The sequence below is a fragment of the Penicillium samsonianum genome, assembly GCF_028829775.1.
Source record: "Penicillium samsonianum strain IBT 33392 chromosome Unknown utg000001l_segment0_segment0, whole genome shotgun sequence".
Lineage (NCBI taxonomy): Eukaryota > Fungi > Ascomycota > Eurotiomycetes > Eurotiales > Aspergillaceae > Penicillium > Penicillium samsonianum.
The window spans coordinates 1,117,185-1,129,104 of record NW_026643259.1 but is presented as its reverse complement, the minus strand read 5'-3'; the positions used below and the strand labels follow the sequence as shown (position 1 = coordinate 1,129,104).

General features: G+C 49.3%; 3 protein-coding genes across 3 annotated transcripts; 1 reads left to right on the top strand and 2 right to left on the bottom strand.

The window, feature by feature from the left end:
• Positions 1-1,491: 1,491 nt before the first annotated feature.
• N7471_000438 (SLM1 family PH domain-containing protein) lies at positions 1,492-4,117 on the bottom strand (the record flags this gene model as incomplete). Its single annotated transcript, XM_057273159.1, has 4 exons — positions 1,492-2,608; positions 2,658-2,995; positions 3,048-3,535; positions 3,595-4,117. The coding sequence occupies 4 exons, from the start codon at positions 4,115-4,117 to the stop codon at positions 1,492-1,494; spliced, it is 2,466 nt and encodes an 821-aa protein (XP_057141338.1).
• A 1,674-nt stretch (positions 4,118-5,791) lies between these two features.
• Positions 5,792-6,562, bottom strand: N7471_000437 (Tim17/Tim22/Tim23/Pmp24 family protein; the record flags this gene model as incomplete). Its single annotated transcript, XM_057273158.1, has 4 exons — positions 5,792-5,886; positions 5,941-6,135; positions 6,201-6,320; positions 6,379-6,562. The coding sequence occupies 4 exons, from the start codon at positions 6,560-6,562 to the stop codon at positions 5,792-5,794; spliced, it is 594 nt and encodes a 197-aa protein (XP_057141337.1).
• A 487-nt stretch (positions 6,563-7,049) lies between these two features.
• Positions 7,050-11,608, top strand: N7471_000436 (ubiquitin-specific protease UBP2; the record flags this gene model as incomplete). Its single annotated transcript, XM_057273157.1, has 12 exons — positions 7,050-7,071; positions 7,149-7,906; positions 7,982-8,189; positions 8,244-8,289; positions 8,346-8,740; positions 8,799-8,887; positions 8,948-9,485; positions 9,545-10,196; positions 10,250-10,670; positions 10,734-10,929; positions 10,987-11,436; positions 11,511-11,608. The coding sequence occupies 12 exons, from the start codon at positions 7,050-7,052 to the stop codon at positions 11,606-11,608; spliced, it is 3,873 nt and encodes a 1,290-aa protein (XP_057141336.1).
• Between the last annotated feature and the right edge of the window lie 312 nt (positions 11,609-11,920).

The following is an 11,920-nucleotide window of genomic DNA, read 5'->3' as shown; positions in this document are numbered from 1 at the left end:
AATCAAACAATGCGATGGTAAAAGTGTTTCCCTCTTCAGGCCCATGGAGCTCCAGATCTGGAAGATATCCGATCAAACAGACATGGCGGTTTCCACCCCCGCACTGACCACACTCTTGCGATCATTGATATAGACCTGAGAGCCATGCGCAACATTGGAATAGAGGTATAATCGGCGGGAAATAGGATGATATAAAAAAAAAGGGAAACGGGGGTTCTCGGTAAACTTACTTGGTATGGTCGATAGACGTCGGCTGGGCGGATGAGGCTGTCAGCGGAGAATCTCAAGAAACCAAAAGATAGGAAGAAATAGGGAAAAGAGAGGAAGCGGGGGAAGATGAAAGGATCAGGCGTCAAGGTTCAACCTTTGGGGGGGAGACAAGAGACGGTGATTGGGTGAAGGCCTGAAATGACCGGGGACCTTCGAGTGTACCAGGCGGATGAGAGTAACAAACGAGTAATACAAAGATACGAAAAAGAAAAGTGTAATAATCGAGGACACGAAGAACCTACCCATGATTCGGGGCTCGATCGAGCGTGGAGGTAAGAACTCGAATGTGGTACAAAGAGTAAGGTGTGGGGGGGGAAGAGGAGTAAAGGAGAGGAATAGACAGAAAGAGGTGCTGGTTCTTTGGATTCCGGATCCTATAAAGAACTCTTGGGGAAATATGGAGAGAAGAAAATACAGAATTCTGATATGTACTTGAACACCCTCGGGCAAAACCCGTCACCGCCTCGGCATATAGCTAAGACCTTAATTTTATATACATCTATGTAGCTATAACGGTAGAGATTGAAGATATTCGAGAATAATATAGATATATATTCCCTCCTTCCATCCCCAAAGAAAGACAACAATCCAAACTCTGATTTATGTACTCCGTACTGCATCTACATATGTGCATTTATGTAGGTCCTGACCATACAGACTAGCCTTATCGCTCTTATCGTGCATCTCAACAACACTGCGCACCAACAGGCATTGGACATCTGCACTCATGACTGGCTGCATAGCGTATTTCAGTTACTAAATTGCCACGGCCTGTATCCTTTCGGAAGACTACAGCAAATTCAACTGGACCATGTTCATTTGCATCTTTTAAAAAGAAAAAGTTCCCCAGACTTCAATAAAAACCTCAAACGGCAAGTCCCACCAGGAAACGAAAGAAATGAGTGCTTAGTGCCCAGCACTGGGAATCAAGAATAAAATCGACAAAACAAGAAACAAGAAAGAAAGCCATCCATTGCGCCACACCCTGCCGGTAAAACGAACGCCGATGCAGCATGACTTTTATGCTGTGGGAGAGACGGAACCTGTGTGGAAACTGTCCCAACGAGAGGATCAAAACGCCTTGAATGGAAAAGGACGAGTTGTAAAAGGGGCAAGGAGTGGTACATGTACAGACAAAGAGAATATCGAAGAAAATAAAAAAGATGGGATAAGAAATATGAAGAGACAAATGTGGAGGTGAAGATAGAGAGGGTGAGGGACTTATGCTGCCACATTGGTACGAGGATAACGGCCTGGAATCTTCATATCCAGGGCAACAGAGTTGTCTGTATCGGAACGCAGCAAAGCAGGTGGAATCTTGACCGCGCTGCCTGACTCGGGGCCTTGCTTGGTAGAACCATTCTCAAGGCCAAGGGTCTGGATCTTAGGGAGCTCGAGCTCCTGATAATCTACCGAGGTAGGATTGGTATTGTTTGTAAACTCAGTCGCGTTGGTGTTGGTAGGCGCCGTAGATCCACTCTCCCGACGATCAATCTGGGCAGGGGCCGAGTGATCGCGACGATCAGCGACACCGACACCCGAGATGGCAGCAAGGGATGCCTGGTCTCCATCAGATCGGATCTCGCGATCATCCGGGGTCGATTTTTCCAGCTGCTGGCTCTGCCTTTGTTTAGCCACTATCACGGACGGTCCGATCCAGTCGCCGTAGTAGCTAACGTGTTGGGTAGCTTTGGGACGGGAGCTTTCATTGGTCCCTTCGTTGGACCGGTAGCTTTGGTAGGAATTGTCGCCTTCGCGGCTACCTACTGGTCGAGAGCTGTCATCAAGTGCACTGGACCCATCGCGGAAGGACCCGGCAGCTCCTAGCATGTCTTTGCCAGCGGAGCTGTCCCCGCTGGAAGGTGACAAGGGCGCCTGGAGGTTTCGGTCAATTTGGACGTCGCTGGGAAACGCACCCCCAGCTTGGCGGGAGGATGTGGGTCGGTCTTGAGTCATGACCGCAGAGCCCGCGGAGTATGGAGTGCGATCGGCTTCATCATCCTCCATTACCTCGTTGTTCATCGACCTGCCACTCAAGCTGCGGACGTGCTGGCGGACGAAGGCGTTTCGTGCCTCCCCTGTCATGTTGCTCAAGCCTTCGATATCTCCATACCAGGACATCATGGTCTCGTGAGATTCTGCGCGGAAGACCCATGAGTGGCCTCGGTGCATTGCACCAGTCTGTCGACCCTTCAGCATGAACTTGTGGGAGCTTGAATCTTCCTGTGAGTGGGAGCCGAGCTTCTGCTCTGGCAGATAAAGAGACATGACGGGCGTCTGCCATGCCACACGATCCGCTGACTTGAACTCGTGGAGATGCGTCGGTGACAAAACATACCTAAAGTTGATTAGACAATGACTAAAAGCATGGAAAAAAGGGTACTCACCAGCCAGGAGTATAACTCTTGAGATATTTGCTCTTGCGCTCCAACATCCCAGCCCTGACTTCGGCAGCTGCTGGATGATCCTTGCCAGGGTAGGTGATGCTCTCCACATTCCGGAGAGGAATCCGAGGATCGACGAGCTCTTCTGAGTCGGTGACAAACTGGTTCCACTCGTGATCCTGGGGCATGGAGATCGGACCCGTCTGGAGCTTCTCAACGGTGTCAAGAGCTTCATTGGCTTCGCGTCGGAGGATACTAGCGTAGGCATTGTATGCTTTCTGGATTTCGCTCACTACAATCCCCTCCAGTTCACGACCAGAGTTCTCCAGGTTCAAGATTGCCTATAAAAGGAACATTAGACAAGCAACTAGTAGAGGAAAAGTCATCACAAACCCGGTGCAAATAGTTCTCCTCCTCGATCTGCTTCTCGACCTGCTTCTCCACGTTCAAGCGCAGGATAAATGGATCACCTTTGCCTGACGTCGCAGAGGCATCGGTATCGACAAGCCCAAGAGCCTCATGCAAGTTCCGTACAGATTTGCGCGTGCCGTCGATCTCCTTCTCAACGGTATTCTTGAAGTCACCCGAAAGACTCTTGATCTCCTTGGTCTTCTTCTGGAGGTCGCTGCGGAGACCAGTCAATTGGCTGATCACCTCGACCTCCACCTCGACAGCTTTATTGGCCTCGGTATAACCCTGTCGGTGGAAGTTTTGGAGGATTTCCGTCGCATCGGCCAGACCACCCGGCTGAAGCAAACCCGGCGGAAGGGTCTGGTTATTAACGACACTCGAGGCGGACAGGAACAGCTTCGCTCTAGTTTCGTACGATTTCTGCACCTCTTTGAAAAAGAGAATCAAGTCCTTCAGGAGCTTGCGCCAAGCTATAAATGCCAGTTAGCAAAATCTCCATAATCCGCGTATTGACTGTGTAAGAGCCTACCTCCAAACCGATTCGCCAGCACCTCGGTCGGGTTACCGTTGGTGGGGATCGGACTCTTGAAAGCACTATTGAGATCGTCCGAACCATCGGTGTGATACTTTTCGCGATCACCCAAGCTCAGACTCCTCACACTTCCCGCGCGCATGCTTCTCCGACTCCCATTGCGCCGCAGGCTCCCCTTCTTGCTCAGCGAGGCCTTCTTCCGCAAGGTGCTTGAACGGGACGGGGTCGTGGATCGCACGTGCGACATGGTGGAGGCAGACCGCTGCACTCCAGCAGGGCTGTCAAACACCGAGCTGCGTTGGCTGGCGGCGTCGAGGTCCTCCTTGAACCGGGTGTTGTGGGGAACCTGCGACGACTCGAGGGCGCCGGAGCTGTAGTGGTATGCTGATGTGCCGGCGAAGGAATTCGGTCGCGACGTAGAGCGCGGGCCGTACCCGCGACTCAAAGCCCCCGGATCGTTGGGGTGCGGGACCATGTATGCATCCTGCGAGGGCGTCTGTGGCCGCGCGGCCATCGCCATATCTGCGGGAACGTGGGATTTTATGGTTTATGCAGGTTTCGGAGGATACGTATTGAGGCAGAAGATCGAAATTCAATCGAAGTTTGAAAGTAGAAAATTTAAAGGGAAAAGGAAAAAAAAAACCGAGAATCAAGGATAATAGCTCCAAGCGTTCACAGGCCTAAAGTGGCGTCTTTTTGGTTACCTGGCGAACGGAGCAATTGTATGCGGGGGAGGTACTGAAGCATAAGATTTGCCCCACTCAGTTTGGAAAAAAAGGAGAAGATCAGAAGAGATTGGGCTGCCGATAGGGCAGAGCTGGGGAATTAAAGGGAAGAGGATTTCTGACGATGACGTCTACGAGATGCGAGATGGTGACGACCTTGGAAGAAACTGGGCTTTCGGGACCTCCGGGAGAAAAGAGAGGGGGAAAAGCCATTTGACTTCTATTTCTCTATAACTTGATGGTTGACGTACTGGATCGGAATTTAAAGCCGTCTATAGAGTATTCCATTCATTCTGGTCCATACTGTAAATAGTAACAGGCTTCTACTACACGAAGTACATCATTTATATGGTTGCCTGTAAGAAAAGTGGCTGAGGGACTCCGCTCCTGAAAGGAGAAAAACCATTGGAATAAGATTATTATTGCGATCTTCTGATGAACATGATCCACTCGATCTGTGGCTTACTTTTGTAGTATAGGAGAAAAAACAAAGGGGGAAATGATAGGTACGCTCCCCCCTGATCATCTAGTGATGAACAGTGCATGACGTCGGGATCTGGGGAGATCAAAAGGCACTTGGAACTTCGTCCCTCTTCTACAAAGAACCTACATGTTTCTCCTCGGCTCATTCGGAATACTACCTCTGGTTCCGCTCATTCGAACCATATTTCTTCTGGGCTTCTTATCAGAGCGCTGTTGTTGTAAGTTGAAGTTCTGTCGGAGGTCCCGAGGTCCAGGGGAGTGGGCTGTTCGCCATCACGTGATATCAGGTCTACCAGAGGCACCAAACAACAAGTCCATTTCACAAATTAAGCCTTTTTCCGCCTTTTTTTGCCATCTACTCAACAAGCTAAGAAGGGGAAGAAAATATCTATAAAAACTGATATCTGAGAAGAATATCTGAGAAGACGTATAAAAAGACTACCCGGGGAGACTACCAAAAAAGACCACTAAAAAGACATCTGAAAAGACATCTAAAAAGACATCTAAAAAGACATCTAAAAAGACTACCAAAAAAACTTGACAAAGCCGCATAAGCGGCCGTCTATTCATGTTCATCATGATTTTATCCTAACCTGGGAAGCATCTCGAAGTCTTCCACTCGTTTGATATACATGCGCTGTCATTGGCTCCCGGGTGGTCCGGGGATATCCCCTCATTTTGAAGTATTGTTGAACACCACACTGATACATGTCTTCTTTAAGATTGAACTTTGTTGAGTTCCATGCGAATTATTCTACGGATCTTGTAGTCTATATTTGATTGAGTGGCCTGGACTAGGTATTCACAACCCAGTATACCTGGGACTGCACAATGGTTGGTCCAAATTTGAAATGTGTATTGTTTTGAATTTCCTGGAGACTAAAGAAAACCAAATCGGATGGGCGTGTCCATGCGATAGGTAGCGTGATATGGGGGGATAATTTACACAAAGCAACGGGAAAAGGCGGACTGAGAAGAATATAGGCTTATGATGCAGGAGCTGGGGATGTGGGAACCTCAATGCCGTAATTCGCCTTGAGACGCTCCCGGCGTCTCTCTTCGTAACCAGGGGCGTAGATACCTAGTGAAATTAGTACTGGTAGACAATATCGCTACCCGGATAAGAAGCACATACCACGTCCTTCACCCAATTCCGAGACGGTCTGCTCTCCGGGAGTCTGGAATGCCTTGCGCAATGCTGTCCGGCGATCAAACTCGTCCACCGATGTGTCCTTCTGGTATCCGAACAGGGACCCACCGGTGTACTCAAAGGCGGTCATGGCGGTCGACAGGGCGATACCATATCCAAGCACAGCGGGGAGTGTGCGGACTGAGGTAAACGCGACTATTAGCTCCAAATACATAACCATAGACTCAATTTAATTCAGAACTAACCTCGGAGACCGAGAATGGCACCTGAGAAGAAGCCACCCAGAGCGACGTTGTAGTGGTCCTCCTTTTCGCGCAGGTTGGCGGAAGCGCTCTTGATGAACTCATAGGTACCACCCATGGCCGCTTTAACATGTCTAATTTAGCAATTGATCCATCATGTTATATGTAAAGAATCCCATACCAAAGGTAGTAATGACACCACCGCCACGGACGAAGACGCCCAGAGTTCCAACGTTCTGTTTGGTGAGCGTGTTCTGCACAGCGGCTGCGAAGAGACCGACGCTTCCGGTCAGCGCGGTGGCCTTCATGGCTGCCGAAATGGTATCCTTGGGGTGATAGCTGTGGTCTTCGTCGTGGTGCGCCATGATGTGTGTGTGATAGCAGGGATGGACTGCTTGCGGTATGAGATGTGGTTGGCGATAGGATTTTGGAAGTCAGCTTTCTGCCATACCTGACCGCCACCACCCACCGTTCCAACGGAGCTCTACATGATTATGTTGATGCTTCTTTCACATCGAACCCTTTGATTCGTTTGCTCTCATCCAGAATCCTCTTAGATACTGCTTGCTGTTTTCTAAGAGTGGATCTTGATCTCAAAACTGTCCATTTTGTGGAGGAGAGAGTTCCAAAGCTTGCCATTGCTTGCTGCCAAGTGCAGTGGGCTCCCCGCTGTCTCTCCGCATACAGTGGCGATTTCATCATTTCACAATCTTGCCATCACAGCTGAGCTGTTACATTGTGCGTTTTTGTGAGCTTCGATGAGAATCAACCCTTTAGGAGAAACGACTCTCCCATAGCATCAAGACGAAGATCCGAACTGTGTGAGGCATCCAGGCCCGAACACCGTACTTCATGGCGTCTGTACAGAAAGCTGGTAAGGCAATAGCTAGATCAGCAAATCTGGATTATAATTTGAGCAAATGCTTACAACATTTTCTATCAATCATATAGGAAAGACCGTGCCGCGTCTCATCCATGATGTCCAGCTGTATGATCCAGCACACGACCCAGACACAGGCCGTAATCTCCTCTCAGAAACTCCGCCCGTTTACCCAGAAGGCTACAATGGCCCACCTGGATTCATATCACCGGAAGCATGTCGACACGAATATGTCTTGAAAGAAGACCAAACCTTCATGTCAGAGCCAGAGCACCGGAGAAGGCCAGGCACATCGTCCAAGGTCTCAGCCATATGCACAAAGTGCCGTTATCATCTTCAAGTGGTGGTTAACTACACCAACTTCGTGAGCACATTTGGTCAGAACCAGGGGAAACACTTGCATCATTTGGTCTACAAATCAGGACGGCAGAAGAATGGCCTTACGTTGCCTGAAGAAACCCTCAAAGGGCAGGTTGCGGAGACGTACCACTACCAATGTTCCTACCCCTCATGCTCGGCTATGGTATCTTTGCGGATTCTTTCACCGATTCTGAGCCCGGAATTCATCCACTTGATGACCGATAAAGAGCTGCTGCGGAAACGAGCTGAAGAGGCCACTGCAGCGTATGCTGAGTCCATGGAAGGCATGGGTGATCCACAGCCGATCAATGTATTGGATAATCTGCGCCTGTACATTACCAACGCCCTACGGAATCCACAACGCAGCAAGCCCATCTCCTCCGTCAATAAGAGGTTCATGCACTCGTTCGGCGTGGAAGGTGCTGCTTGTAAAGAATTACTTGAATTTCTAGAGTTCATGTACAATACGGTTCGTAATAATGATATTGTTTTCCAATCGTCCACTGGTCTCGTTTTGTCTTGTGTCGCTGACGAATCGACTCAGGATACTGGGGCATGGCACCCGCCTAAACCGACATCTGACGCCGAAAAACCTTACCAAGACACGATGCGTCTCTTTCTCGACGACTTGCTGCATGAATTACTAGTCCTGATACATCTCAGATCAGCTTCAGAAAGAAGAGGATCCCAGATTCCTGATCTTCCTTCCTCCGCCATCCCCGTTATTTCCTGCGCTCTAGAAGCGCAAGACTGTTCGTACATTGTGACACTTAGCCCTAGGGAATTCCAACTAATTTCTGCTCCAGATCCAACAGCCATGCGTTATAAGGAATTTGAGATGGCTTATGCTCCGTTTGTACACCCTATCTTCGAATAGATAGAACTGGATCTGACACATGTTTCTTTAGTTTCTATGAAGACTTGGGGGTGATGGAGGATATGTCCTCATCGGCTGTGGTGGAAGCATACAATCGACAGGTCTCAGTCGATCCTGGCAGGACCTCGATGTACTTGTCTGCTCTCAAGGCTATCGGGTTTCTGCGTGGCGGCCAAGACAAGGAAGTCATTGACATAGCCGTCCAGGCAGCTTACGATCAAGGGAAGTACGATGTTGAGGACGTTGTCAGCGCGTATCAATACTTTAACCTCCACTTCGATGATCCAAACCTCACCGAGGACAGCATCATTGGCAAATTCTATGCCTTCCTCAGCTCTACAACCCAAGATACCGAAGCGCGTCTGCAGTTGTGGCGGATTGGCGACTCCAGGGGAAGCGCGCGCATCAAAGCGGCATCAGAAGACCGTGTGTTGATCCAGTCATGTTGTCTCCAACCTCGAATGCGTGCTAATTTTGACAATAGGTGTTTCTACTGTTGAACAAGCGAATGTCTTCTTGGGGGTCGAGGATCAGACCCCGGATGATTTTGTCATGACTATGTACACCGCAAAGGTGTGTTTCCCGATTGGTTCATTTATGGGTTGAACGCGAGCTAACATTGTTATTAATTAGGTCAATGACAGTCCACTTACCAAAGAACTGGCGAAACGCGCCGTGGCACTCATTGCCGAGTCCCGCAAATCGGTCGCATTGAAACATTTCATCAATACCGGAGAGATGATTGCTGGTGAAATGGACATTGGTGATGCTTATCGTCTACTCCAAATCCCTGATCGAACTGCCGACGATGGGGCAATCATAGCCGCATATACAATCTGCATCGATGAAAACCCAGGGGATGCCGAGAGATACAACCAGGCTCTGACAATTATTGCCAAGCAACTGGACAGCTCTACGTTGAGGAATATGGCAGGTATCTCCAACGAGCCTGATCGAAGCATGCAAGATTGGCCAGTCGGACTACAAAACATCGGCAATACATGCTATCTCAACAGCCTGTTGCAGTTCTATTTCTCCGTCCGTCCTTTCCGTGAGTTGATCTTGGATTTTGAACGCTTCCAAATGGATCTGAATGACGAGGAAACCCTCGCAAAGAAACAAGTGGGCTCGCGAAAGGTGACGAAGAAGGAGGTCGAGCGATCTCAGCGATGTGAGTTACTTTGTCGATGCCGATGGCTATATCTCTTAAACTGACCCTTTTCTTTGTAGTCCTCACCGAACTCCGGACTTTGTTCCGCAGCATGATCACCTCATCCCAAATCTCGGTTACTCCCGGCCAGGAACTTGCTCGGTTGACCCTAATTAGCCCAAGCAACGAGGCGGCAATACGTCGTCGGTCGACGATCACTGCTACTAGATCTGAGATGCTTGGTGACATCAACGGTGCTCCAATTCTGGGACCTCTTGGGCCTCCACAGACCCTTCTCGGGGGTCGGATGGAGCCGGTTTCATCTTCTGGCCAAGCTGATGCCGTCCCTATTCGAAACTCGGCCGCCAGCGATAACAGCAGCGATACAACACTGGTCTCTGATAATAGCATGAACGATGCACCTGGACTCTTTATTGAGGACAAGGAGAACAATCCCCCAGACTTGGACCAACTGTCGGATCAAGCAGAGCCAGGTTCTCCCCAGGACATGAGTATCGACCCAGATGATAGTGTACCGTCCAACCTACCACCGCCCGTCCCTCCTCGCAACGTCCCGCAAGTTGATCGGGAAAAGCAATTGAAGGAGGAGGTAGAAATTGGTGCCCAGCAAGATGTGACAGAAGTCATCAACAATGTTCTGTTCCAGAGCCAGTGCGCCATCAAGCCTCGAGGCATTGGCAGTGACGGTGAACAGCTTGATCAGATCAAAGAGTAAGTTTTGAACAATCTTCCATGATAAGTATCTGTGTTAACCCTCTCATCAGCTTGTTCTACGGCCAAACCCGCTCGTACATCTCCACCGAGAAAGGAACACGCTCGAAGGACGAACGGTGGTGTGACATCAAGGTTGATGTTGCCCATGGATCTCGAAACATCTACGATGCCATCGATGGGGCATTTGATATCCAAAAGATTAGTGTGGAAAACTCTGTGGCTGAGCAATTCGCTTCCATCAGCCAGCTCCCGCCTGTTCTCCAGATCCAGGTGCAACGGGTTCAGTTTGATCCTGTGAAGAAATGCTCGTTCAAATCTACAAACCACCTTGGGTTGCTTGAAACTATCTACATGGATCGATACATGGACACCAAGAATCCGGATGTTGTGGATCGACGAAATCAATGTTGGGAGTGGAAGGCGTCTCTGAAGAGGCTCGAGGCTCGCCGAGAAGAGCTTCTCAGGACAAAGGTATTGAGTATTCTTGGTCAATGTACCCCAGGTCTATATAGCTAACCTTTTTCTTTTCTGCAGGAGGGTTCCGGCGTTGACATGGCAACATTGTTCCGTAAAGTCAAAACCGCACTACAAGATGTGGACTCTATTGAAAACGACACTGAGACCGGAGCCGGCGCTGAAGTCGAATCTGATTCCATGAATGCTGTGGCTGGTACGGAGTTTCTGGACGAACTCGAGTCCCTTGCCCATAAGGCAGAGACCGACTTGCAAGGTAAGAGTTCTACCGCCACGGGTTCACTTAAAACAGGCATATTGACTCTTTTTATAGCTGTCGACCAAGAAATCAAGGATACGCAGACCATGATTTCTAGCCAATTTGCTGATTTCCACAACCTCCCGTATCGACTGTACGCCGTTTTTGTGCATCACGGGTCGGTCTCATTCGGCCATTACTACATCTACATCTTCGACTTTGACAAGAAGATATGGCGCAAATACAATGACGAGTACGTGACCGAGGTCCAGAATGTGGATGAGATCTTCAAGAACGACTCGACCAGCAACCCTCCGACCCCGTATTTCCTTGTTTATGTCAACGATAGCATGAAAGACCGCCTGGCAAACCCGGTTTGCCGTGAGGTATCCGACAACATTTCCGACCTTCCTGATCTGGAACTAGCTACCACCATGGAGGGTGTTGAGCCCACTAGCCCCGCGCCGGACGTGAATATGGAACCCCCATCCTATGAGGAAGCGTCGGCCATCAATGGAACTCCAGGTACGGGAAACACAGAATCCGACGCGAAGACCACAGCATGGCCCCGTCCTCGTCCTGCGACTGACTCGGAGCAGTATTGGTAGATTCCAATGTCACGCCCGTCGATGCGGAAGCTGTCAACCCTCTAAAACGCAAGAGTGCTGATGAAATGAAACCAACCCGTCCGACTTAATTTCTTACACTGTGTGGTGCCCACCTGGACAGCATGATAACATGATTGCATGATTTCTCGATTCTCTTATGTCTGCACGTGGATATTACTGCATTGCGAGGTGTGAACTGTTTTTGTTATCCAGCATGTACATACGCTGAAGATACCATGGAATACTTGTAGAGTCGCAATTGATCTTCTCTTTATGTTTAACCTTCTAAGCTTACTATGTAAATTACTTTGTTAATTACTTTGTTACTGTTACCCCGGATAAACATATCAGGTGACTATGGATGTATAGGAAGATGACTCAGCACTTCCGATTTCCCATCT